The sequence below is a fragment of the Cebus imitator genome, unplaced genomic scaffold, assembly GCF_001604975.1.
Source record: "Cebus imitator isolate Cc_AM_T3 unplaced genomic scaffold, Cebus_imitator-1.0 Scaffold273, whole genome shotgun sequence".
NCBI lineage: Eukaryota > Metazoa > Chordata > Mammalia > Primates > Cebidae > Cebus > Cebus imitator.
Window position 1 is genome coordinate 2,767,345 of NW_016107588.1, and position 27,995 is coordinate 2,795,339.

The 27,995-nt window shown below is 46.2% G+C and overlaps 1 protein-coding gene across 1 annotated transcript; it reads left to right on the top strand.

Annotated features, from left to right (window-relative positions):
- The first annotated feature begins 1,155 nt into the window (after window positions 1–1,155).
- On the top strand, window positions 1,156–19,233 carry GABRQ (gamma-aminobutyric acid type A receptor subunit theta). Its single transcript, XM_017500913.2, has 9 exons — window positions 1,156–1,604; window positions 3,600–3,688; window positions 8,799–8,866; window positions 10,148–10,368; window positions 12,125–12,207; window positions 12,618–12,755; window positions 13,340–13,492; window positions 14,440–14,696; window positions 15,467–19,233. Exons 1-9 carry the CDS (start codon window positions 1,456–1,458, stop codon window positions 16,193–16,195), a joined length of 1,887 nt encoding a protein of 628 aa, XP_017356402.1. The 5' UTR covers window positions 1,156–1,455; the 3' UTR covers window positions 16,196–19,233.
- Window positions 19,234–27,995: the final 8,762 nt, after the last annotated feature.

Genomic DNA, 27,995 nt, shown 5'->3' on the forward strand with positions numbered 1-27,995 from the left:
TGTGTAACTCCGTGAATGCTCTAGTTAACCAAGAGTAAACCTGAACTCCATTTTGTTTGCAAATCTTCACAATGCTTTGATGTAGGAGGTGGCATCCTGGTGAACATGGCAGCTCTGTTTGTTGATTACCCATTTGCCCCATGGGCTCTGATGAGGTCACTTTCTAAACTTTCTGAACTTGCTTTGTCATGGGACGGGAAGGACATAGGAAATTGGGTGGAGGCATTTCTTATTCTCCAAGATTTTTTCTGTTCCATAGGGTCAGTGTCAGGTAGTGAAAAGAATAAGAGCTCTCTAGTCAAGATGCCAGGCTTTTCCATAAGATGGGGTCATAACCCAGGAACATTGGCATACCCTGGTCTCCAGTGCCTAACTACCTTGAACACCCCAAACACTGACATTTGCCTTGTTTTCCGCTTCTATGGTGTTAGCCTTGGACCATCATTCTGCATCCCCTGACTGAGATACAACCACATCTCAGAGAGACCCCAGTTGGTGAGGTCTTCCAGTTCCCTGAGATTTTTTCCTGAGTACCCAAACTTGGGGTGAAGAGCATCCTAGGAAATTTAAGTCTTAAGCAGCTGTTGGTCTCTTGGAGCCCAATGTCCATCCTGATGGAGGAGCATTCCTGCTGTGGGCAGAGGCCTGTCACAAAACCCATTAGAATCCCCCTTGACGGGTTACTGAAGGCTCAAGGGTACGAAATGACCAGCAGTTGGGTCCCTCCTGATCCCCAAAATTGTCCAAATCTTTCAGAATGCAGATTCAGCCATGACAGTCAAATTACCACACTCCCTTCACCATCAAATACAACTCTTGGGCACAGGCTCTTTCTTCCAAGAGAAACACACATTTTACATTTGCAGAGAAGAAACAGGACCCAGTGACCCTTGAGGCGGATTCCCGACCCAGCCCCCCAGGAGCCAGCCCTCCTCTCCCTCCCCCAGCCCGGCCCCGCCCTGTCTGTGTCTGGAGACGGCCGGGGGATGACTGCAGAAGCCTGAAGGGGCGGGGGGCGGGCGGCGCGCAGGCTGCGGGCGGAGGCAGGAGCGCGCGCCTTTTTGTGCGGCTCCTGACACCTGTCTGATTGGCTGGGCCAGTGCTGCCGTCGGAGTGGGCGGAGCCAGTAGCGAGCTGGGATCTGTTCCCAGTCGCAGCCAGGAGCGGCCGCGGACTGAGCGCCCCTTGCAGCTGCCGGGCGCTCCCTGGAGGGCGCTGCGTCCGGCAAAGCTGCTGGGTGGTTGCTCAGCCCCGGCTCTCTTCTCCGGTATCCCGGCCGAGCCCTGCACCCCCAACTTCCCGTGCCCTCGCTGCTCTCTCCTTAGAGGCGACTCTTTGGGGAAGGGCCAGCAATCCCTCTCTCCCGGCCCCAGTAGAGACCCACTCCCCACCCCACCTCTGTCCCTTTTCGCGGCCCCTGCTCCCGCGCCCTCAGGCGCCCAGAACGCCACGGCCATGGGCATCCGAGGCATGCTGCGAGCCGCAGTGATCCTGCTGCTCATCAGGACCTGGCTCGCGGAGGGTAACTACACCAGTCCCATCCCGAAATTCCACTTCGAGTTATCCTCCGCTGTGCCCGAAGTCGTCCTGAATCTCTTCAACTGGTAAGCGGGCACTCCCAGGCTAGGCAGGGGGTACAGGAATGGGGACGGGCAGTTGGCCTCTGGCCTCTTGGATGGAGCGGGCTGGGGGGAATCGGACCCTGGCTCGCTGAGCCCTAGCACGCGGGCCCTGCCTGCTGGCCCCTAGAAGGGGTGAGGTGGAATGCGGCTGTTGAAATGGAGCCCTGTGTTTCCACCCACCTGTTACTGCGGCCCCTGACCGAGCCCCGCTTGTGCCCAAATGGCAGCCCGAAGGGTGGGGGCAGGGGTTGCCCTCGTCCCAGGATCTGCCCATCCATCCCCAAGAATTTAAGGTTCCTGGCAGCTTTTCCCCAGCTTTGGCACCTGTGGGATTGGGGAGGAGGGTACAGGATGATGGGCAATTCACAAAACATAGGAGAGACACCTGTTTGAGTCTACATTTTAGTCCATTCCCTGAGGTACGCACGTGTGCATGCATGTGTTGAGGGGTGAGGGACTCTTTCCAATGCGGCAGATAGAAATGATTTACTCAAACCCATCGGAGCCCAGACACTGCGATCGTGTCTGAATAACCACAAACCGTGTTGTCTGGGATGGGTGCACTTTTATACTTACTTGCGTGAAAATATTTGAAGATTCAGGTTTTTTTCTCTCTTTGATTTCAAGTTTGTTTGGGTGTGTGAATATCTGAAGACTTTACATGTAAATCACACAGATCCTGAGCATTAGCACATGGGTAATGTGTGCTTGGAAACAGGTGGGAATGCATTGCTTTAATTTGGGAATAATTCATGTGCACACCTTGGAATGTTGCAAAATGAAATTTCTGATTAAAGATGATTAAGAATAATTTTTAGCAATGTTTAAATGGCAAGCCAGAAATTAATATGTACTCATAAAAGGGGGTGGGTTAGTTTGGCAAGGTTCCAGCAGACAGCCCTGCAGTGCCCTCAACCCAACATACCAAACTGCGCCAATGAACACACACATGCGCGCGCGCGCGTGCGCGCGCGCGCGCACACACACACACACACACACACACACACACACACACTTGCAGGGGCTGACGTTCCCCGGGCAATGCGTCAAAGATTCGAAGAGTCACAGTGATGCCAGGGCCTGTTCTGATTTACAAGCCCTTTGGGGGAAAGGAGCCCTGTTGAAGGTCTAGGTGAATTGGGTGAGCATGTGAGAGATCTCTGGAAAGGCCAGTTCTCCGCAGAGCCGAGCTGGGTCCACTTACCTAGGCTCACCCAAGACACCTCCAGGGTGGAAGCACATGCTTAGCAAGAGAGATACCTGCTCCTAGAATAAATGTCTTTTTGAGGACAGCTCTGAGCCCCACGAATCTGAAATGGTTTTGGGTGGATGATGGTCGTAAATCTTAGCTACATCAGCAAGGCTCTCTGTGTGTCATATGCCATATGCCAAGTCTGGAAAACAGAGGTGTACAGAAACAAGATTGACATAAAATTGACTAAAAAATGCCCAGCCCTAGCCCAGGTAAGGAGAAATGTGACTTTGAGCTCTTCTTCTGAGGGCACTGAGAGTGAAAGATGACTTTTCCTGGGGCAATCAGGTGCCCCTGGAAGGAGGACCCCCACCAACCTAGAAAACAGTGTCCAGGCTGATTGCAAGATGGGGCTCTTGAAAAGGTTGAAGTAATGCATTTTTCTGAGGGCTTTCATCTGACCACTCTTCCTCCTCTCCCCTTCTCCTACCGCCTCCGCCTCCTCTCCTCAACTGCCCCCCCAAGTCTTGCCTGGTAACAGGGATCTCTGAGCCCCACCCTCTGGATTAAAGCTGGGAAGGGGTGAGGGGAAGAGGAGTCTGCGTCACTGCTGTGCTTCTGGCTGACTCACCATGGGGAGGGAGGGGAGCAGAGAGAGATGGTGTGTACACGTATGACTGGACATGTCTGCGTACCGTGCTGGACAAGAAAAGGCCCTAGCAAGGCAACCACTGGCAAGTCGGCCCCAAGTCGACCAGCATTTACTTATGACTTCTCTGTTTCAGCAAAAGTTGTGCAAATGAAGCTGTGGTTCAAAAGATTTTGGACAGGGTGCTGTCGAGATACGATGTCCGCCTGAGACCGAATTTTGGAGGTAAGCCATATGCAGACACTAGAGAACTTGGATTAGGTGTCCTAGAGCTGAGACATAGCAAGCAAGCCCTGCCCTGTAAGCTGACCAATGGCACCCCGCAGGCTCCACACCTGTGCCTCTGCAGATCCCACCTTTCTGACTCTGCAGAGACCAGCAAGGAAACACCACCAGGCCCTCTGCACCCTATAATTTCTCTCGCTTCTCTGGCTTCAGATACATAAGAGCCTTCTACCTGCTTCACACTCCCCTTACAGTGTTGTGGCTGGCAAAGAGCTAAGCACAGAAGTGTGTGTACAGGATGCAGCGCGCGCGTTTCTTAAGCTAGAGTTTTCTGCTCCAGCTCCTCAGCACATTCTTCACACCCTGGCCACTTGTCCCATTCTGCCCTTTCAAAAACGAGAGCATGGTCTTCTCTATCTAGTGTACTTAACCCTCCCAGGCCCTGGGCACTTCCACCTCAGCTCTCTCATTCCCAGTCTGTTCAAGACATCGCAGTCAGTGTGGTCTTTATAAACCCAGCCCGATCACCTCAGGAACTTTTAATGGTTTTATCTAACTACGAAATAAAATCCAGATTCCTCAGCCTAGCACTGAGATCTCTGGTCCTGAGGTTAGAAATGACAAATAAACTGACACACAAACCCCCAGGAAAATCATACATGAGTTTCTCCCTCATTTTTGTACTTAGCCTCCCATTTAGAAAGGGTGACTAGCCTGGACCACACAGCTTTAAATGACAGGCAACCTACCCCGACCGTGCATAGCCAACGCAGCATTCTCTAGCCCAGGGGACACCTAGGAAACCTAGATCAAGAACAAAGAAAAGAAACAGTGCATTAAACAGAGGTTAGTCAAATTCCAGCTCGAAGGAAGCTCCCGCTCTAAAGGGTTAATGAAAGCTAATGGTCTGCATTTGTGCATATGAATAGAGGTCTTCCAAGTACACTTTGTCACCACCCTAAGAACAAACAGCTGAGCGAATTCGGCCCCTGCGATAGACTAATTTGGCCTGGGGAGCGTCCCCTTGAAAACCAAAGTGGTAGTCCTGAGCCCTAAGCTTTGGAGGTGGAACCCTGGACTGGTGCTTCACCTTTGCTCCCATGCTCCCTCCAGAGTGTGAGAGCAGAAGGCACAGCCCAAGGGATTCAAGCTGAGAGCATGCTGGGAAGCTAGGGTAGAAAGGGCAGAAGGTAGGCTTTCGTTGCAAAAACAGCAGCACCTCTTCTGGGTGGGTCCCTAAGGGATAGAGGTCTGACCATATCAGAATCCAGGTGTTAGAGTACCGGCAGCACGTCCTTGTATGGCAGCGACTTTGGGATATTTTGGATCAACTTCAGCAAGCACAAATGGGAGACATGGGAGTAGCTACTTCATTTTTTGTCTTGCCTTTCTCACGTTTCTCAGCAGCGACTGACCAACAACCATTTGAGAACACCAACCACGTTCTCCCCACTATTTCAGGGCCAGGTTGATATCTCTGCAGGTGTCCAGGGCCAAGGGGAGGGAGCAGGGGCAAGAATCAATCTCTGCAGAGGGTTACCCTAAGCTTTGTGGCCGTGCACACCTGCAGCATGTGAGAAAAGCTGAATCCCTGGCTTGATTTAGCCAAGCAGCAGGTGAAGGTTATGAGAGAGCAAGAACAACTCAGGACCTTCTGGCATTTAAACAGAAGGGGGCACCACACACTCTAGGTCTGAGGCTGTTGCACGGTGGGTGTGGGAGGAGAGACCCATTGATGGGATAGCTGGGCCAAGGTAGTCAGAATTTGAGGGCCCCAGGACTCCCTGTATGGCCCCCCACTAGACAGAGAATCAAATTCCCCTCTGTGAGAGTTTCAGAGCATATCCCCCCTGACTTCCACACACATACCCCACATGCAGGGGACTCACTTAACTGTGGTCCAGTTCAAACAGGAGAGCATTAGTCCTTCCTTGCATATGGGGGACAGTGAGAAGAGTAGGAAGATGAAAAGGAGGAGGAAGATCCAGAGAAAATTAACAAAGCCAATTCCTTCTGGGCAAGAGAACTGGGACTCTGCATTATGGCAAAAGGCAGCCCTTGAGGGCTTCACCTAGCTTAGCACCTGGCATGACATAGGCACCCGATACTGTGAATGAATGAATGAGATATTTTCATCATTCCTTCATGCATCTGCTAGGTGGAAAGTGGAGTTGAGGCAGCCACAGGTTCCAGGAGATAGGGAGGTGATTACCCCCCACCACTTTTCCTGCCTTCCTGAAGGGGCAGGATGGGACAGTGATGGTCTGGGGCCATCATCCTAGACATGATATTTAGACTCCTTATCAGGACGTTAATCATCCCCCATCCCCTTTATCTATTTAAAGATGTGGGATTCTGCACCTAAATTTTCATCCTGGCCACTACTAGCACAAAAGATTTCCCTTTAAGGGGATGAATTAGAAGAATGTTCCTTTCCTCCAAGCGGCATCTCTATGCCAGGACTCAGAACTTGGCAAGGGGAATGTAAGCTGCATTTCAGCTCCCACGTACCCTTCAACTAGGAGTCCTTCAACAGGTTTCTGGCCTAGCCCTTTAGGGTCCCCAGCATTCCACCACAAGGAAAGGAGTTGTCTGAGTCATGCAGAATGCTCTAGGGAAGTCTAACACTGGAGATGTAGCTGGCTGCCTGGCCTCTCTAGAGCTTGTTGCCTGCCTAACACAGCTTCCCTTCCCTAAAGGCATGTGGGGAGCCTGAAAGGCAGTCATCAAGAACTGTGCTTCTCAGAACTCCTGTCACCACATAACACTTCACTGGGGCTTGTTCACAACAGGCCTGGATGCTGGAGTCTGAGCTGTACCCTAACACAGACTCATTTACTTCATGGCTGCTATTCAGATGCTTATTCCCAATAGTGCTTTCCTTTGTGAAGCTTTGGGCTTGGAATAACACATTTCTTTCTTTGCAGCTCAGCTTCTGGGCAATCAGCCTGCAGTAAAACCAGCAGGCTGAATTGCAAGTATCATGTGTGTTCCCCTAGCAGCAGTGTGATGTAATACACGGAGACTAAGGGCTGTGCTGTAGGGCTGGATGTAGAAAGCTTTGAGCTGATGAGCGAACAATAAAAATGGATTTGTCCACAGTGCCTTACAGTTTACTACATATTTTCACATCCATGACCACATTTGACTCCTGCCAGTGGACAGTGCTAACACCTGGGTGTGAAGAAAAGCTAGGAGGCAGAAGTACACTAACACAAACATTTCCATGCTGTCACACTCACACATTAACACACACAATCACGCTCACCTGTGCACTCACGCACATGAACACGCTCACAAATTCATTCTCACACATAGACACACCCACTGAGCATGATCACACATTCACTTACACTCACACATTAGCATGCTTACATACAACAAACATAGTCACAAGTCCACATACACACATGAATGTATGCATTCACTCACACTCAAACATGCTCCCAAACACGTGCAGATTTATTCACATTAACACTCACATGCACACACATTCACTCACACAAACATACACATCAAACACCTTCATGAATTTATTTATGAACTTTAACATGCTCACACACACACAAACATGCTCACACATTTACTACACACATTATGAGACCACACTCAAATTCATTCACACATTAACACACACACAAACATGCACTCGCATCTACATACACATATGAATATACACATACATTCGCTTACACACAAGTGTGCTCACATACACAAACACACTCACAAATTTACTCAAAAACGTGAAGACACATATTAACATCCTCACACACAAGCACATGCTCACACATACACACATAAACATAATCACGACTTCAGTCATACATGAGCATGCTCACATACACAGAAACACTCACACATTCACTCACACACATGAATGTGTTCACAATATGCTCACAGATTCGCTCACCTGCTGAAAATATGCACATCTACATTGATAGGTACATGCACATTAACATGCTTACACACACTCTTGCATTCACCCACATGACAATTCTCACATACACGAACATGCTAATATAGTCTTCTATATACATGACTATACCAGTACACTTGGACACATCACAAAATACACAAACATGCTCATGTACACTTATGTCAACACAACTAATTCACATACATGAACATGCACATGCATTCACTCACACATGGACACAGAAATATACTGACACATGAAAGGCTCAAACACTCTAATACATGCACACACTCAGGCTCACACATTCTAATACATGCACACACTCACACATTCACTAGCCCAACACACATGCACTCACACACTCTCACTTCCACATGAACACAGTCATACTTATGAAACACACTTATGCTCATATCTTCAGTGCCACAAAACCACACTCACATATTCACACACAGACAGGCTCACATAAATTCATATATATGTGTTCATGCATTCACTCTCACACAGACAAGCTCTCAAACATGTATGCTCATACCCTCCCTTGCACATGAACACAATCATACATTCACTCCCACACGACACACCTACAAACATTCACATACTCACAAATTTACTTCTATACAACACACTCAAGTACACAAACATGCTCACGCATTCACTTATACACAAACATGCTTACACACACTGGCACATTCACCTGCACATGAACACACAAATTCACACACATGTATGAACAAGCTCACATACACTCATATACACAGCTCACACAGTCACTTACACACAGACACACATGCACTCCCACAAACACACTCACACATTCACTCACACACACAACCATGAATCTTGGCTCATTCTTTGGCGCTAATTGCTTTTCAGCTTTTATCAGAAACATGTTTAGAAGGAGGGCTTCATCCCTTTACGTTCTCTCTATTTTGCCCTGACCCCTTCCTCTGCACATATTATGAGCCAGGCCTTGGTCTAAGTTCTTGGCCTGCACTAACTATGACATCAGTGCTATCGCTATCTCCATCTTATCCATGAGGAGACTAAGACTCAGCACGGTTAGGCAACTTACTGAGGATCATACAACTAACAAGTGTCAAAGAGGGTTCAAACCCAGGCAGTCTGGCTCTCAATTTTATGCTCTTAACCTTTATTCTACCTTTCATGTAATTGCATCTTTCTGTCTTCTAGGTGCCCCTGTGCCTGTGAGAATATCTATTTATGTCACCAGCATTGAACAGATCTCAGAAATGAATATGGTAAGTGTGTTAGTTCTAGCCATGGAGTTGGGAACAGAGGGCATGAGACAAGGAGCAGGCTCATAAGCCAAGTCCAGTTGGTCTGACCTGTGACAGAACTCACATAAAGGAACAAGGTAGGTTTGGGACACTGCAGCCACCCAGACTAAAAAGTACATTAATTCAACCCCTACATCACACCACATCCAGAAACGCAATTCCAGATGGATTATAGACTTACAAGTGAACGGCTTATAAAGCTTTTAAAAGAGAGTGTAGAACACTGGCTTTTTGTCTTGCAGTCAGTAAGGATCTCTTTAAAGAGACACAGAAAATACAGACCACAAAAAATAAATCTGGTAACTTCAAATACATTGAAATTCTGTTTCACCAAATTTATGGAACTTCTGTTTTACAAAACGAACAAAGCCATTATAACAAGTGTGAAAGAATCAATCACAGTGGAGTAAGATATTTGCAACATGAAGGACTGACATTCAAAATATGCATTATTTTGTGAATTAGTAAGAATATTTTTAAACCAATAGAAAAATTATCAGAGAATGTGAACAAGAATTTCACTTCTGTGAAGAAAACTAAATAGCAGATAAATATATGAAACGTATGAAAAGATGCTTACCCTTGTTAGTAAAGGAAAATAAAACCACAATGAGAACCCATTACACACCAGTTTAGCAAAAGTCAAAAGTCAGACAATACCAATGTTGACGAAGCAGACGCAGCTCTTGGCTCTTGGCAGGGAGATAAAGTGGAACTTCTGCTTCATCATTTCTATTTCATCATGGTTTTGATAGGTATGTTCACATGATAATATGCATGGTATACTCATATATTATCCACCAAAGCAAGTGAACAGATTATAATTACATATGTCCGCTAAGTTAATCCCACAAAGATAGTGTTGCATGAAAGAAGCAAACTATGAATATATACAGTATTATTTCATTCAGATAAAATTTTAAAAACAGGTCCAACTAAGCAATATGTTTTCTAGAAATACATAGACAATAAAACTCTAACACAAATCAAGGGAATTATCATAAAATCTAGCATAATGGTTACTTCTGGAAGAGATACATTGGGGTTTTAAGGTTATTGGTAATATTCTGTTTCTTAACCTGGATTTTAATTTCTTGTATGTTTCACTTGCATATAGTTATGATATACTTCATACACTTGCATACACAAGTGCATGCACACATACACACACATCGCACACACACCAAGAATGGAGTGCTGGACAACCAAACTTACAACTGAAATTTGCATTTGTCTTTCCAGGACTATACAATCACAATGTTTTTTCATCAGACTTGGAAAGATTCTCGCTTAGCATACTATGAGACCACCCTGAACCTGACCCTGGACTATCGGATGCATGAGAAGTTGTGGGTCCCTGACTGCTACTTTTTGAATAGCAAGGATGGTTTCGTGCATGATGTGACTGTGGAAAATCGTGTATTTCAGCTTCACCCAGATGGAATGGTGCGGTATGGCATCCAGTGAGTCCACTAGGGGTCTGGGGATGTCCCAGCAGACTTCCTTCTTCCTACTGAATATTCTACAAACACACTCTAAGGGACACACAAAGGCACCCATTGCTTTCCAAGCCTGTCTTGAACGTCCCCCCTCACTTGTTCTACCCAGTAGCCAAAGTGGAACTTTCACAGTTTCCCACAGATGCCCTTAGCTGTTCTGTCCCTACACCTTGGCTTCTGCTGTTCCTTCTATCTGGATTGGTCAGTCCTTTCCCCCTTGCAATGAGTTGAAACCTCTCCCACCCTGAAATCCCTAACTTAAATGCCCCCTTGGTCAAGAAGTCCTTCTTGATTCCCTCAACTGAAGGACCTCTCCCTCCACCTAGTGTTGCATGCATTCCGTTCTTTGTCTTTTCTCTCCCAGGCAGTGAGGGAGGGAGAAGATGAATGCTGAAGTCCATGCAGTGAACGAGGGAGGGGGCTGCTTTCAGCCATCAGTCATATATGCATCATGCAAGAACGCCAGGAGGGTGGAGGGGCAGGGTGTGTGTGGTGTGGGTCTCTGGCCTGTGGCTCTGCACACACACAGAACAATTGCAAGCTGAAATTCCTCACTAGTCTAATTATAGCATAGCAGACAGTCACCAAGGCTCTCCTCACAGTGGCATCTCTTACAAACTGTCTCCAAAGACATGTATAAGAGATCAGTATAGCTCAGAATGTGTCTGTGAAGTAGCTACCACAGTTCAGCTCTTACAGTTTTTACAGATCTAATATCTGGATTTCTCTTTCTCTGGGGAGCTCTTGCTCCATTCCTTCCTTTTTACATCCACCCTTCCCACAGACCCAGGCTCTGCAGTCAGAAAATAACAGGACTCATAGGGAACAGTTCACTGGTCACACTTGTTCTACTTAAAGGGGGCAATAGCTGAATAAGGCTGCATGGAGGATTCATAGAAGGGAGAAAAACACACATGCACTCATAAGTGCATGCACACACCATATCCAGTGTACAAAATGGAAATTACTTCGAGCAAGCAATTGAAAGGGACTCAGCTGGGGTTACCAGATGAGAAGGGCAGAAATAAGGAGTGGAGCAGAGCCTCCCAGTTGAGGCTGTGGAGAGCTTGTGTCTTATCTTTTCTCCCACTGGACACTTCTCCCACTTTCTCAGTGCCTCTGAGACCCCTCCTCAGATTCTTCTATGGATGCACCCACCACATTGCAACTTAAAGCGCCTGCCCACTTCATGCACTGCCAACAGTGCCATGGTCCGCCACAAACATGTTCATCCCTTCTGTCCATTTCGCACCCGCTTACATTTTGCTAGTCCTCAGTATCCACATAGGCCTGCACCTCTGGCATGTGTGCAGATGTGGCCAGAGGCAGACCTGGATCAAGGCTCCCAACCGTACATGTACACTTTACGCCAGCACTCTACATTGCATGTGAGTCTCAGCTGATTTGGTGTGGCACACAGTTTTCTCTTGCTGGTCTCACTACTTCTTTAGGAAGCACCCCTTTCTATCTCTGCATTCAGTTTCCTCCAGGGCTCTTCCCATCTGACACCCTGCAGTTTTCTGATGTGCTATACGTGTGTTCTCTGTTTATGTGCCGCCGGGTCTCTTGGTTACTTTGTCACACACAAATTTCCTCTCTCCTCTCTACACATGGGTCAGTCCTTGAGGTAACTCTTCCCTCCCCACCCCTGCAGTTTCCTCAGCAATGGTTGTGTGTAGGCTTGACTCACTTTCTCCTTCTTTTGTGTTTTCCTTTGCAGACTGACCACCACAGCAGCTTGTTCTCTGGATCTGCATAAATTCCCTATGGACAAGCAGGCCTGCCAACTGGTAGTAGAGAGCTGTACGTATGTCTCCTATGGCCACCTCCTCCCTACCTGGAGCTGGGGTGATCAGGAAATCAGAGGCTGAATTGACAGTAAAAGGCACAGAGTGTCTCCTGTGCTCCCTCCCCACCTCCATTCTCTCTCTCCAAAATAGGTAGATGATAGAGGATAGATAGATGATAGAAATAAAGAGAGAAAGATGGTAGAGAGATAGAGAGATGACAGATGATTCATTGATATATAGATGTATAAATATGGCATCTGGGACCAGGTGGTCTTTAGAGTGTAAATGTCCTCTGGGAAAATGGCACCTTACTGTTGGCAAAGTGTGCGCCAGTTAGTGAGTAGAAGCTTGCAGCATGTCTTTTTTGTGCTTTTCTTTCTTTCTAAGAATCTGAGACTACCTATCTGTTTCTCTCCTTTCCAGATGGCTACACGGTTGAAGACATCATATTATTCTGGGATGACAATGGGAATCCCATCCACATGATCAAGGAGCTGCATATCCCTCAGTTCACTTTCCTGGGGAGAACGATTACTAGCAAGGAGGTGTATTTCTACACAGGTGGGTCTGACCACTTCCTTCTTTCCTGTCTCATGTTCCCCTTGCACCTCCATAATCTCCTGGCAGCCTCTGAATTTGGCTCTTACACTCTCTGAATGTCTCCTTTCCCATTTCCTACTGGCCCCAGGCCCCCTTAATAAAGCCCCAACGGCTCATCCTCTGCCAATGAAGAATGGCTGTGGAAGCATTTAGCCAGGTTCGCAACACTCTGCAGGTGTAAAAGATTCATGCTCCTCTCAGGGCTAGCCTTTCACCCTCCATCTGTTTGCAGCTTGGGAATATCTCTTGCCTCTCCCATTCCAAACTTCACCTAACATGGAGCAAGTGAGAAAGGAAGGTGGAGAGAGCAGACTTGCTATGCTCATGGGCCTTTTGATATATGCCATTGTCACTGGCCTGCTAGTGCAGCAAACAGAACCAGATCTGCAGTCTGCCCAAGCTGGATGCCTCTGGATGGAGAATTAGAAGCTGAACTGCCCATTGCTCTTCCCTCCTCCCCTCCTTCTTCACCCTGTACCTCTCCGCCCTTTTGCTGCAAATCCCCTCAGCCCTGCCACCCTAATTCCAATGCGTCTCCTTGCCAGGCTCCTACATACGCCTGATCCTGAAGTTCCAGGTTCAGAGGGAAGTCAACAGCTACCTTGTACAGGTCTACTGGCCTACTGTCCTCACCACTATTACCTCTTGGATATCGTTTTGGATGAACTATGATTCCTCTGCAGCCAGGGTGACAATTGGTAGGTTCTGTCTCTGTCCCAGGAAGGAATTTGGGACATTTGGCTCAGAAAAAATTTGAGAATAAGGAAAAAGGACCTAGAACAGTGTGTGACTACACAGGCAAGGAAATAAGGATTTTTCCAGTAGGCATTTGTACCTTTGTATAGGTGCACAGCCAATCCCCAATAAAGAGACCGATGTTAGAGACAGATGTGAAAAAAAAATCAAGGTTGGAATCTTGGCCTGTTGAACCCAAAGTACCAAAATTCATTATTTCTTGAATCTATAAGTAAATGGACAAGTCATAGGTTTAGATCATAGGGGCCATTAAAAGGGGGCTAAATTACAGGGTCAGTCCGGGACAGGAGCTAAGGAGTTGAGAAGAGCAGCTGAAAGACAGCCTGGGCAGGCTTAGGAAGACATTGTACTTCTGTGTAAGCATGGGGAGCCATGAAAAATTTTTGAGCAGTACCAAGAAGAGACCTAAGAGATGAACTGCCTGGTTTGTCTGACCCTACCCAACAGAATGTCAGTGTGTCCCAGATCCAGATCTGGTTTCTCCTTCACCATCTGTGGCGCAGACTCCTCAGCCTCCCTCTTTAGGAGCATGTTCTATACTAAAGCTTTATATCTGTGTAATAGTTTAGGGCTCAGAAAACCTTTCTTTAGGAGCTAAAGGAAGGCAAAAGGGAAAGGGTCTATCATAGGACAAGATGGGGCTGAAGATGTAAACCGCTATGAAGCTGTGGCTGAAGGTTTGAGACTTGACCCTAAGAACAATAGGAAGTCATTGAACCATTGAAACATAGTCTGAGTTTAAAGATGGGGGAAGAGGAATTAAGACAGAGCTGCAGGCCTTTGCTGTGGGCCCTCCTCACCCCAAATATGATGTTTGGCAGTGGGCCCAATGGTTTGCCAAGAATGTTAGCCATCAGAAGAGACTAAGCCTGTACTGTGTTGTTTACAGGCCTAACTTCAATGCTCATCCTGACTACCATCGACTCACATCTGCGGGATAAACTCCTGAACATCTCCTGTATCAAGGCCATTGACATCTATATCCTCGTGTGCTTGTTCTTTGTGTTCCTGTCCTTGCTGGAGTATGTCTACATCAACTATCTTTTCTACAGTCGAGGACCTCGGCGCCAACCTAGGCGACGCAGAAGACCCCGAAGAGTCATTGCCCGCTACCGCTACCAGCAAGTGGTGGTGGGAAATGTGCAGGTTTGACTTTTTGACTGACAATCAGCTTTCCCTGAGCACCTCTTGAGCCCAGGCTTAGTGCTTTTGACCCTTTCACATTTCTTACCTTTTTAAATATGCACACACACACGTGCAGACACACAAAACATACACACACAGCACACAAAGAACATATAACAAAGAAGTAGTACTATTTCTCATCACTCCTTTATAGATGATCATTGTCCAAGGTCACAAGGCAAGTAAGTGGCAGAGCTAAATTTCTCCAGACCTTTGGAGTGAATTTGGTCCACCTTGCATGCTTCCAGAGCAGGCAATGAAGCTGGAAGGGAAGATGGGCACAGGGAGGCTGAAAGGAAGACAGACACCGGAGAGGCTGGCCTGCCTACGCCTCCTTCCTTGGCACTTCAGACTCCCAAGGCAATGCTGAGGCTTTTGTTGTGGGCAGTACATTAATGCCTAGCTACCTCCCTCCTTCGTAGAAAGCCCGGCTCTGCCTACCTGAGCAAGCACCCATCCACCACACAGCACTCCTGAGGGAGCAGCTGCCCCCAGGGAGACACTAGCGTGGCAGCCACCATGGCCTTCCCTTGCATGCTAACAGCCTATTGGTCCTGTTCCTCACCCCTTGAACGCCAGAGACCCCAAGAGGAGCTGGCTCTATGTGTCAAAGAGATCAGCAGTAACGTTGCCAGTGCTGATGAGGGAAGTCCCTTCCCTCCTCCCTCCCCCCAGTGCATATCCATCTAGCCAATATGAAACTGATGAGCCTATCCATTATCTCCTCAAAGGATGGCCTGATTAACGTGGAAGACGGAGTCAGCTCTCTCCCCATCACCCCAGCGCAGGCCCCCCTGGCAAGCCTGGAAAGCCTCGGTTCTTTGACGTCCACCTCCGAGCAGGCCCAGCTGGCCACCTCGGAAAGCCTCAGCCCACTCACTTCTCTCACAGGCCAGGCCCCCCTGGCCACTGGAGAAAGCCTGAGTGATCTCCCCTCCACCTCAGAGCAGGCCTGGCAGAGCTATGGTGTTCACTTTAATGGTTTGCAGGCCAATGACAGTATTATTCCTACCGAAATCTGCAACTGTGCTGAGGTCCATGGCCATCCTGTGACCCATGACCCTGAAGATTCCGATGAGAGCTTGAGCTCAGATGAGTACCATGGCTATGGCCCCAGTGGGATGTCCATGCTTCACCATGGCAAGAATGGTGTGCAAGAAGCAGGCTGGGATCTTGATGAAAGCAATGTCAAGAGCAGCTACCTTGACCTTGCGGAGCAACTCAAGTGTGGTACTGGCAGTAGCTGGGGCCTTAATGATGATGAGCTCATGTCCTATGCCAGTAGCTCAGAGTCTGAGGACAGTAGCCCCCCAAGCCCTGGGTGCTCCTTCACTGAAGGGTTCTCTTTTGATCTCTTTAACCCTGACTACGTCCCTAAGATTGACAAGTGGTCCCGGTTCCTCTTCCCTCTGGCCTTTGGGTTGTTCAACATTGTTTACTGGGTATACCATATGTATTAGTCTCCCAGTGCCCCAGAACGGCAAGAGCACTGTGCTGTGCTCCTTTCACAGTTTCTTGTGGGTTTGTTTTTCTGTCTTTCCTTTGTTCCTTTTATTTTATGGTTATTTGGGCACCCCAGTGAGTTCAGTCCTTCTCTTTATAAACATGGGGTGGGGAGTCATTGGAAAGAACATGTTCTAACTGGAAGGGATGGGATTGAGGAGGAGTTGGAGGTAAACAGCACATGGAGTTCCCTTCGTGCTAGAAGACTCTCACCTTTTCGAAGACTTGTAACAAGGAATAAGCATAGAAAAGCCCCTGGAAATGTTTAGAGGACAGAGAAGAGCCAGGTTGGGAGTTGGGGCAAGGATCTGAGCCTTGCCCACAAACATTTCTGGGGGCTTTTCTGTTCCCCTGTGGTGTCAGCATTTCTTTTTCATTACATTTTTTCTTCCGTTTTGTTTCCTCCTAGGGATTATGGATCTCACTCACCCTCTGCTTAGGGCTTTATAGAAAAAAAGTCAAGCTGGGTTGGGCAGGGGTGCACAGAGAAAGGGCTAGCCATGGCTTAGAAATTCAGGGAACTGCCTATAGGAAACTTAGGGAGCATTTGCAAGTGCCTTTCCCCCACTATATTTGTTGTGTTTGAATGTTGTTGTGATGCAAGGGTGGGAGAGGAATGTGGATGGGTGAGGCTGCAGAGCGAGACATCAGGGTGAGAGCGCAAACCCAGCTTGTGGGGTTGGCAGAGGGTGGGGGTGATGTCAGGTTAGAAATTACACAGTTGAGCTGGCCTCTTTGGAGGGACTGGAACTTCTCTTGCCTATGTTTCTGCTTCAGAATGTTTGACAATAGAGACTCAATACCCCTGTGTAAGTCAGGAGTTAGCTTTCCATCAGTTGCTGAATTGATCACCAGTTACGGCACTTGCTGAGTAAACACCAGGGTTAGGAGAATTCAGACTTGCTATTTTACCATGTGATCTAGACTAGCAGATGAATATCTATTGTAAATCTACATACTAATCTTTCCTATTTGTTTAGTGCACAGCAAGTGTCCACAAGCTCCCTGACCCCTCACAAGAACCCTGTAAGCCAGGGAAGGCAAAGCACATTGTCCCCAGTGTTCCAGGGAAAATGAATGGAGCTTATGCCCCATGCTTGAGGACATGTGGCCAGTGAGTGGTAGATCCACCCCACTTGCTCTATCTTGTCTTTTTCCTCCTGACTCTCAACTGAGGCATTCCCTTTTCTTCCCACCCCAAAGGGGGTGCTCCAGAGGGCCCCCAACACATCCTACAGCACCCGGGGCATCTCTGCAGGAACAGGTTGGTGACCAGCCAATGAGCGTGAAGTGAACAGATAGAGAACACACTCACTGCCCATTGAGCAGGGCCCCTAACGGAAGTAGGATTGGCCAGCACGCCAACATGTCAAGCAGCTCGACCTCACTGATGGAGGTTGTGAGGGAGTGAACTTTGCCAAGCTCTCAACATATACCACCTCTTCCTCCTATGCAGTCTCTCCCAGAGTCCCTTACCCCTCTACCCACTCACCCTTTTAACTGTGCTTCTGTGTTTGTGTTTCTGTATATAGCTGGGTGTATGCATATGTATCAGGGTGGGCCTGTGTACATATACAACCATTTGAGAAGCTGCATAGTGCTGTATCTAGTGGTGTAAATCTCTATTGGTGTGTATAGAGTTGTATCTACAATGTGTGGATGCATGCGTGTGCGTGCACATCCCTGTGAAAGTGTGACTTATTTATGTGTGTGCTTGTATACACATGAGTGTATGCTGAGTGCATGTATATAAGGGCATATCTGCATATCTATGTTTATCTGATTTGAATGGATGTGAAAGGAAATACCTCTGAATGTATATATATTCCCTGTTGGTGACCCTTCTAGAACACTAGAATTCCCTTGGCCTGTTCCCATATGGTGGAGGGGCCCTGTTTGGCCAGGCTGCTTAACTGACTGTTTCTTTCCAATTTCCTGTTCCAGGGAGCAGCATCTCCCGGTTTGCTTCCACTTTTTGCCCTGTCCCTCCATCCACCTGTGCTGTCTCCTAGATAGAAGACAGGAAGTGAATGTAGTCATAAGAAGTGGTGAGCTAGTGCCTTGAGGTAGGAAGTGGTCAGTTCATGGAAGAAGCTGCAAGTGCAAAGCATTTCACTTTGTCCTAGAAGAACATGTCTGGGGGTAACAGGCTGTGGAGTGACGCTGAAAGAGGCATTGAGAATTGACACTTGCACAATCACACACATCTTGTACAACAGTTAGAAACAAGAAAGTTGCCTCTTGAAGAGCTAAAATTGCCTCTTTATTCTTGCATACCCCATACAGAGATTCAGGTTGAGGGGAGAGGAGTGACCCCATGTCTGAAGCTCCCAACGTGGCTACTGAAAGGCTGGCCTCCTTGAGCCTGAGCATTCGTTGCTTGACATGGATTTGGGGCTCCAGTACCCTGGAGGTACTTTCAGCTCTGTGGTGGCAAGCAGTTCATTTGGGATAAATTCATAAAGGGAGATTGGAGCAGTGGGAACAGAAAGAGGGTTTTAAGATTTGTCTGGCAGCAATGCACGTGAACACTTCACAGCACAGAGGAAAGGCAGTGAGGCCAGTTGTAAATATCTCCGTAGATCCATATAGCTAGATATACTACTATACTTTAAAAAGAATATCTTGCCCTAAAGTGCTGCAATGGGAGCAGTTGAACTCTACTGCGACCTGTACTCGTAGGTTATATGTCAAAATGAGGTGGAGATTTGGCAATGACACCCTTTCAGGAAAGTGAACCTTCTGAATTTCCCATGGATTGGTCATTTTAGCCTGCACATTGCCAGATCTCCCCTTGTTGAGTCTTGTGTGTGGTCTGTCGTCTGCATCATTGAGTCCTCAGCTGTCCCCAACCCATTTTCTCAGCCCCTCCCCAGTGGGCAGTCACCCCTCGTCTTCCAGCTGGCTGCCTCCATCCCCTCCCTCTCCTCACCTCACACCAAGTAACTCTGGAAGTGCAGAATGCTTGGTAGTTTGGAGCTTGGGCAGCATCTGGGATGGAGCAACCCCCATTTTACTCCTCTACCCACCTTCCATTTCTTTCCTTCCCATCAACTTTCCCCCTAGGATCCCTTCTTCGCCACTGTCACGGGAAGGATACCCTGTCTGTCTTTCTGAAGTGTCATTTCATTGTGGGGATGTATGACACGTTTCCTACCAAGTTCTTGCCGGTTCCATCTGCCACTGTAGGGTGCCTTTACATAGGTAATGGATGATCTGGTGGGTCTTAATGGAGCTTGTCAAATGTATTCTTACAATTCATGTCATCTTGTTAATAGCAGGGCTTCAAAGTCTTTGCATATTTAGAGCTGAGTTTTGCTGAGACTGTGGCCATTCCTAATGAGGTTTCCTCATTTCACATACATAAGAGCTAACCCCTTCGAGCTATTAACTAATGAATGCATTTATTAAACTATCCACTCACATGGTACCCTGCGGTGGTGATGAGCAGTAACTTTCTAGCTATTCCATAGCCCAGCATCAAAGGAAATCGTGACTCGTCCTACTAAAAGTGTAGTGTGTGTGTGTTGTATAGTGTTTTGTGATCAACATAAAATCTATATTGTCAGTGTTGGGTTTTCAGGGGAGGGAGGGGGAAGGTTTTAAAGTATCTCCTTGATAAACTTAAATTATGAAATAGCCCCAGTCAGTCAGAATCACTTCAATTGACTCAATTTGTGTGAGACTTTGCACTCACTATCTTGCCGGACAGACTGCATGCCCAGGGTCAATAGTCATCAACAGAACTAAAGGTGCCCGAATTTACCACAACTGGCTGTGGTGCCTGACACTGGGCAGTACCGGGGGACTCTTTGGAGGTCAGCCAAGTTGGTAACATTCTGTGAAGCAGATGCAGTAGAGTAAAATCACACACATGCAGGTCTTCAGGAGTGATGCTGGGCCCAGGAAGTGAAAACCAACAAAAGATGAGAAGGACCAAGACCTGGGTGTCCTGGATGACCTGACCCAAAAAGGGGCACAAAGCAGCAGAGCTTCATAAGGTGACTGGGTGGCTTCTTTGTCCTCATTAAATGTACATCTTTGCATGGAAAAGACCTTGACTGGTCCGGACTTCAACAAAGTAAAATATGAAGAAACGTAAAATTATGCTTCTGAAAAAATATACTGAAATAAAATTTTGTGAATAGCCAAAAAAGAAAAATAAATATCTATAATAGCAAGTGCTCTTCCAGGCCATTGTGTTTCTTCTCTGTTGGATTAGAAGATATTGCATGGGACAACTGTGTGGGCCAAGGAAGGCTCTGTCTTCCATCACTCACTTGCCGTGGCCTTCCCACAGCTTTGCACATAGACCTCCTTATACCCCGAGACAGTGGAAGCCATGGTTTTCAAGCTGAGGGAAATTAGCAACAGCACAGTTTAAATAAGTTTTGATTTTTGCAGAAGCCATTCTTAATCATTTAAAACAAAGCTTTTAGAACAGGCCACTGTGGTGCCAAAATACAAGGTGGAAATTTAGTTCAGTTTTATAGGGTGGAAGGAACAGAGAAAGTGGTCTTTATAAAGAAAAAATTGTTTGAAAAACCTTCTTTGCCAATGTGGATGTACAGAATAGAGAGTAAGAAAGCCTTGTGGGAGTGGGAAGAGGGCTCAAGCTGATAACATTTGCAGAGTCACGTCCAATCATCCTGTTGGTGGGGCAGAGGGTCCTTGCTCTGGCCCACATTTGTCACTGCATTTTCAAGCACCTTTTGATAAAAACCTTGGAGCTGAAACAGCAACACTACCCCAGTGACTCTTCCCATGTGGTCCCTTTTGTGCCTGAAGCAGCCCAGGAAGGCTATGCATGCCCACCTTGCAGGGGTACTTTGCTGGTCTGCCCATAGCCCCAAACTGGGGCATACAGGATAGAAAAGAAGTTTCTTGGATAGCCCTTCTCCAGCGTTCAGACTCTTAGCAGCTCCTGGAAACACACCTTGTTCTCTTGGACCTCCCTGTTCTCCCCCACTGGACTAAGGCTCCCAACTGTACTTGCCCACTGATACCCAATCCAAAGCTTCAGTTGCTGCATGAAACACCCCATTAAATAGCATATGCTCAGTGTCTCACCAAACACTGCGCCTGGGAAACATTGCTGGACCAATCTTTGCTATGCAACTAGCCTCTCATGACCTTCCTACAGATTCACCTATGACTGTCTGAGAGACGGAAGCCTCCCTTTCAACTCCTGGCAGCGTTCCTGCTGCTAAAAGCCATGTTACCTCATGCCAGAGGGTAACAGGCACATGTGAAAGGAGATGCAGCTGGAAGTATGACGCAGCCAGAGCTGCCTGTGAGCTGCTGCCTGCTCTTCTGCCTGCTAAATTCTGGCCAGCACGCCAGATTCTGAAGGTGGCTCAGGACCACAGGTAGAGTTTGTGACCCTTGGACGGGTCTTGACACTGGCAACTCCATAGTCACTTGCTGACTGCATGACTATGCAAAGACTCCAAGGGATGGAGTGAGAGGAGAGGCATGTGGTCTCCATTCCCTTCCCAGCCTCAGTAAACTCTCAGGGTGAAGGAGCCCTTGCCACACCTTCCTAGGCTTTCACCAAGACCCCTCTTCCCAGCCTTCTATCTTGGCCCAATTTCTTCTGAGCTTCAGCAGGGCCTCCCAGGGGCCCCTTGGTACTGCCATGGTGCTGCTTATCCAATTCAAGCTCTTCTGTTCAGGTTCTCAAGAGTGGGAGAGGACAGGAATCAGTAAGACATACAGGACTGAGGCAGGTTTGGTTTATTTTTTAATGACCTTGAATATATTTCTATGGCAGTATGCTTAAAAGTAATAGGGGATGAGACCTATTTCCCATGAGACTCCAACAAGTTTCTGTCCAATGATCCAGAAGCAGCTCAGGGACTGCATGGGGGGTCAGTGTCAGAATTTGAACATGAACTTTACCAATGACCAGGCTAAGACTTGCTGCGACATAATGCAGTTCTGCATCTTTGATTCTAGATTTCTCCATTTCAGTTTCTTTCCCTACATTTTTCTCTCTTGCCATTTGTCTCTTTTTCATCTGGGTCCAACCAAGTATGTAGACCAAAATTCTTATTGTAAAAGAAATAAAAGCCAGGTGCAGTGGCTCATGCCATAATCCCAACATTTTGGGAGTCTGAGGTGGGAAGATCACTTGAGCCCAGGAATTTGAGACCATCCTGGGCAATGTAGTGAGACTCTGTCTCTGCAAAAAAACAAAAAATTAGTTGGCTGGGTATGGTGGCATCGGTCTGTAGTCACAGCTATGCAGAAGGCTGAGGTAGGAGGATCACTTGAGCCTGGAAGTCGAGTCTGCAGTGAGCCATAATCACGCCACTACACTCCAGCGTGGAAGACAGAGCAAGACTGTGTCTCAAAGCAAACACAAGGATTAGGGGGAAAGAACCTAAAAGAAGGGATATCTTGGGCCGGGCGCGGTGGCTCAAGCCTGTAATCCCAGCACTTTGGGAGGCCGAGGCGGGTGGATCACGAGGTCAAGAGATCGAGACCATCCTGGTCAACATGGTGAAACCCCGTCTCTACTAAAAATACAAAAAAATTAGCTGGGCATGGTGGTGCGTGCCTGTAATCCCAGCTACTCAGGAGGCTGAGGCAGGAGAATTGCCTGAACCCAGGAGGCGGAGGTTGCGGTGAGCCGAGATCGCGCCATTGCACTCCAGCCCGGGTAACAAGATCGAGACTCCGTATCAAAAAAAAAAAGAAGGGATATCTTCCAAGGTACAAGGTAGTGTCCTCAATGAGAAACAAAAGGGAGTAGAAATGTGCCAGCTTCTTAGGAAGTCTCCCTCTAGTATCACTCTGGGTTGGGAAAGGAGATTATGGACCCCAGCTCTCCACCCACCAACTCCCCCCCACCCACTTCTCTCAGAAGTGCTCTGTGCCCTTGGATAAAACTTTGTTCATTTGGGAGCCTCTTCTAGCCCTCTCCCTCCCTGGCCCTTGACTAGCTAGCCAGCCCATTCTGACCCCAGGCCAGCTGCTCAAAGCTCTACCCATTAAGAGAAGATTTTCCTTTGCCACTCTCTTTCAGGACCACCCCCAGGTATGCCTGACATGCAGTGCCATCCATTTCCATCTTGTACACACAGACTGAATCAGCTCATTTATAAACGAACTAGGGCCTTTTCCCTCCTACAGCTGGTCATAAAGAACTCCCCCGTATGGCCATAGGTGTAACATGGGGGAAGAGGCACTGGTACAACTGTGATAAGTGGTGAAGGGTCAAAGCCATCTGCTCATGCAGTTACTTGTGCCCTCTGGTCCTGCACAGGCTGGAACAGGCCAGCACTGTCATCCCTGCCCCTCTCAGCCAATGGATGGGGGCAGTCCCAGGGAAAGCATGGCCTCCATACAAATAAAGCCATAGCTAATAAGTAACAGTGCCCCCCACAGCAGGTTCTCTTGCTAGAGATCTGAAAGGCACATCACCTCCATGGCCACCACACAAACACAGCTTTCTATTGCTACTGTTCTGCCTCTTAGAGCATAACATTTTTCACCTAATCTAAAACCCTCTCTTGTTACTCTAGTTTGGTATGGGCCAGGCCTCGAGAAATCCTACCCTGATACTCTCCATGGAGAAATATGTGAATCCTTTGGTGAGGAAAATGAAACCTCTACCTTCCTCTCCAATAAATAAAAATTACTCTGCCTCATCACACCACCAGACAATGACTAACTACATGGAAATACCAAATTTCATATTCGATAATCACTTAAGAAAGGTTAGGTGCTGCTATTGTGACAATTCCAAAATCCCAGTAACTTGACCCCGCAAAAATGTTTATTTCCTTCTCACATTGTGCATCTAATGCACGTCATCAGGGGAGCTTCTGCTCATTGTAGCAACTCAGGGACAAGCTGACACAGGTTTCATCGTGTGCTTCTACAATCTTTGTAGTAAGGGGAATGGAAAGTAGTGGAACTAACACTAGTAACTAAATGCTGTATACCTCATTTACACTGATGACTCATCAGCTAGAACCAATACCATAGCCTAACCTGACTATAAGAAGCCAGGACATTCAGTTTGCTGTGTACCCAGGAGGGGTAAACCATATATCATTGAATTGTACTGGTGGCAACCATAGGTGTTTTCTCTTGATCTTTGCAGGAATGTTACTTTCTCATTTCCCCACTTAAAGGTACTCATGCCCTCCCTTTGTAGTAGTCTTCTCATCTTAAGCCAGTAACATATGCAGAAGTTCCAAAATACTGCCATTCATCAGTGAGAGTGTCTACTGTGGGTAGTATTCAGAAGAAGCTCTAGGCAGACAGTTATTCCCCTCATCCTTTCCCCCTGGGGAAAGGGAAAACAGCCCCTTTGCTAAGGGAGCCAGGAGCTGAAACTTGGTCCCCAAATGTCTACAGGTTTAGGAGCAGACCTCTCTTGTCTAAGTTTTATACCTTCACCTCTGAGGTTTGGAAGCAATAGAATAGATATAGATATATATATATATATATATATATATATACACACACATATATATATGTATATATATTACATACATACATATATACATATAATAGGTATGAGAGGGATTAGAAGAGTTTATTAGGGAAATTGGCTTATGCAATTATGGAGGCTAAGATGTCCCACAAAAGACCATCTGCAAACTGGAGACCCAGGGAAGCCAGCAGTGTGGCTCAGTCTAAGACCAGTGAAGGCCTCAGAACCAGGGAAGCCAATAGCTATAACTCTCGGTCCCATGTTGAAGTCCCAAGAACCTGGAAATATGCCGGTGGAAGTCCTAGAGTCCAAAGGCCACAGGGCCTGGAGTTGATGTCCAAGAGCAGAAGAAGATGGATATCCCAGATCCAGAAGAGAGAATGCAAATTTGCCGTTCCTCTACCTTCTTGTTTAATCTGGGTCTCAGCCAATTGGATGATGTCATGCACGTTGGGTGAAGGAAGATCATCCTTATTCAGGCCACTGATTCAAATGCCAGTCACTTCCAGAAACACCCTCATAGACGCACTCAGAAATAATACTTTATCAGCTATCTGGACATACCTTAGCTCAGTCAATTTGACACCTAAAGTTAACTATCATGGGCTGTATACCCCATTCTGGCTATAAGAAAAGCTAACTGCACCAGAAACAATAAAGCCAAAGCTGAGGAAAAAAAACTCCACAACAGCTGAGTTGGTCCTGTGCACAGTGAATCTGGAGATGACCCAAACCTTCAGTGAACTCTTACAAAAACACAACTCAACTTCTTTTGGAGTCTCAGGGTTCCTGAATTCTGCTGAGGGCCCTGTCAAGAGTGAGGTCAGCTCAGAGGAAGTATGTGGAGCAGAGGTGGGGCAGGTGTTGATCTGGGTGGGCATTGATCATGATGAGATTAACAAAATGGCACCCTTCCTTCTACATGACCCTCACAGCAATCACCCTGGGGCTCATTTTGAGTGGCCCCATTCTCATTCAGAGGCTGGTTGTCAGCCTGAAACATTTCCTACCAGGAGCTCCAGTTTGATGGTGAAAGGTCTTCATTAATGCACTGAAAGACACTGTTAATAACATGAAAAGGCAAGCATAGACTTGGAGAAAATATTTGCAAAACACATATCTGATACAGGACTTGTATCCGAAATATGCAAAGAACTCATAATTCAACAATAAGGAGACAAACAAACCAATTAAAATGGGCAAAAGATATGAAAAGATAGCTTATCAAAGAAAATATACAGGTGGCAAATAAGCATATGAAAAAATGATAAGCATCATTTATAATTAGGGAATTACATATTTAAAGAACAATGAGATATCACCACACGCTATTAGAATGCCTAAAGTACAAAACACTGACAATATCACTTGCTGGTTAGGATACTGAGCAACAGAAATTCTCATTAATTGCTGGTAGGAATCCAAAATAGTACACTTGTCTGGAGGACACTTCAGCAGTTTCTTACAAAAATAAACAGTCTTACTATATGATGCAACAATAATAGATTTTGATATTTTTTCCTATTTAGTAGAAAACTTATCTGTACACAAAAGTGTGCACACAAATGTCATAGCAGCTTTATTCATAATTTCCCAAAGCTGGAAGCAACCAAGATGCCCCTCAATAGGTGAATGGATAAATAAACTATGGTACATCCAAACCACAGAATAAAAATACCATTCAGCAATAAAAATGAGCTATGAAGCCATGAAAGAAACATAGAGGAACTTTAAATGCATCTCACTAAGTGAAAGAAGCCAATCTTGAAGGGCCACACACCATATTATTCCAACTATATGACATGCTAGAAAATGCAAAATTATTGATACAAAAAGATCAGTGCTTGCTAGGGATTCAGGGAGGAGGAGTGAGCATAAATAGGTGAAGCACAAGAAATTCATTAAGACAGTGAAATTATTCCATATGGTACTGGAATGGTAGGTAAATGACGCTGGACATGTTTTAAAAACCATGAAAATATACGACACAAAGTAAGCCTTAATATAAACAATAGACTTTAGTTAATAATAAATTTATCGACATTGGTTCTTTAATTGCAACAAATTTACCATACTAATGCAAAAAGTTAATAGTAAGAAAAATTGTATGAGAGGATGAGGCTATTGGGAACTCTCAGGACTGTCCAATTTCTTGTAAATTAGAACTGTTTTATAATGTCTATTAATTAAAAATATAAAACATGCAACTAACATGCAACCCAGATTTCATACTTGGGCATTTACCCTGGAGAAATGAAAATGTATGATCACACTGAAATCTGTACATGAACGTCCATAGTAGCTTTATTTATAATACCCAAATGCTGAAAACAGCCCAAATCACCTCCAATAGGATGATGTCTAAACAACTATGGATACATAGGATACTACTACTGTACATAGGGTATTAGTTAGCAATGAAAAGGAAGAAACTGTTGATATATGCAACAGCTCAAGGGAATTTTGCTCTCTTAGATCATTCAGGCCACTATAACAAAATATCTTAAAGTGGGTAATTTATAAATATTAGAAATTTATTTCTCATAGTTCTGGAGTCTGGGAAGTCCAAAATCAAGGTGCCAGCACATTCAGTGTCTGGTGAGGGCTCTCTGTTTCACAAACATCTCTTGCAGTGTCCTCACATAGTGGAAGGGGCAAACGGCTCCCTCGAACATTTTGAATTAATTCCATTCACGTGGGCTCCACCTTCATGACTTAGTCACCTTCTAAAAGGTCCTACTTCTTAATATTATCATATTATCAATTAACTTTAAACACATGAATTTTGTGAAGACACATTCAGATGGTAGTGTATGCTAAGTGAAAAAAACTAATCCCAAAAGTTTACATACCGTATAATTCCATTGGCACATTATTCTTGACATAAAACTTTAAAATGAAGAACACATTAGTGGTTTCCAGAGGTAAAAGGGAAGGGACTGGGTTTGGGAGAGAAGTGGATTGTCTATAAAAGGGCAACAAGAAGGATCTGTGTGGTGACGGAAATGTTCTGTACCTTGACTATATCAATGTAGATATTCCAGTTGTGATAATTGTGCTATGGTATTACAAGACATTACTATTAGGGGAAGCTGGCTAAAGAGTTTGAAGTATCTCTACATTATTTCTTATAAGTGCATGTGAATCTACAATTATCTTAAAGATAATACTTTTTAAAATTTTTCTGCAATGTATTGCCTGCTCTGGAAGCTGACCACTTCACTGCCCCTGCCTCACACTTATTAGGCAACTACTCAACCCCAAGTTTTCTTATTCTTCTTTTCTTTCTTTCTTTTTTTTTTTTTTTT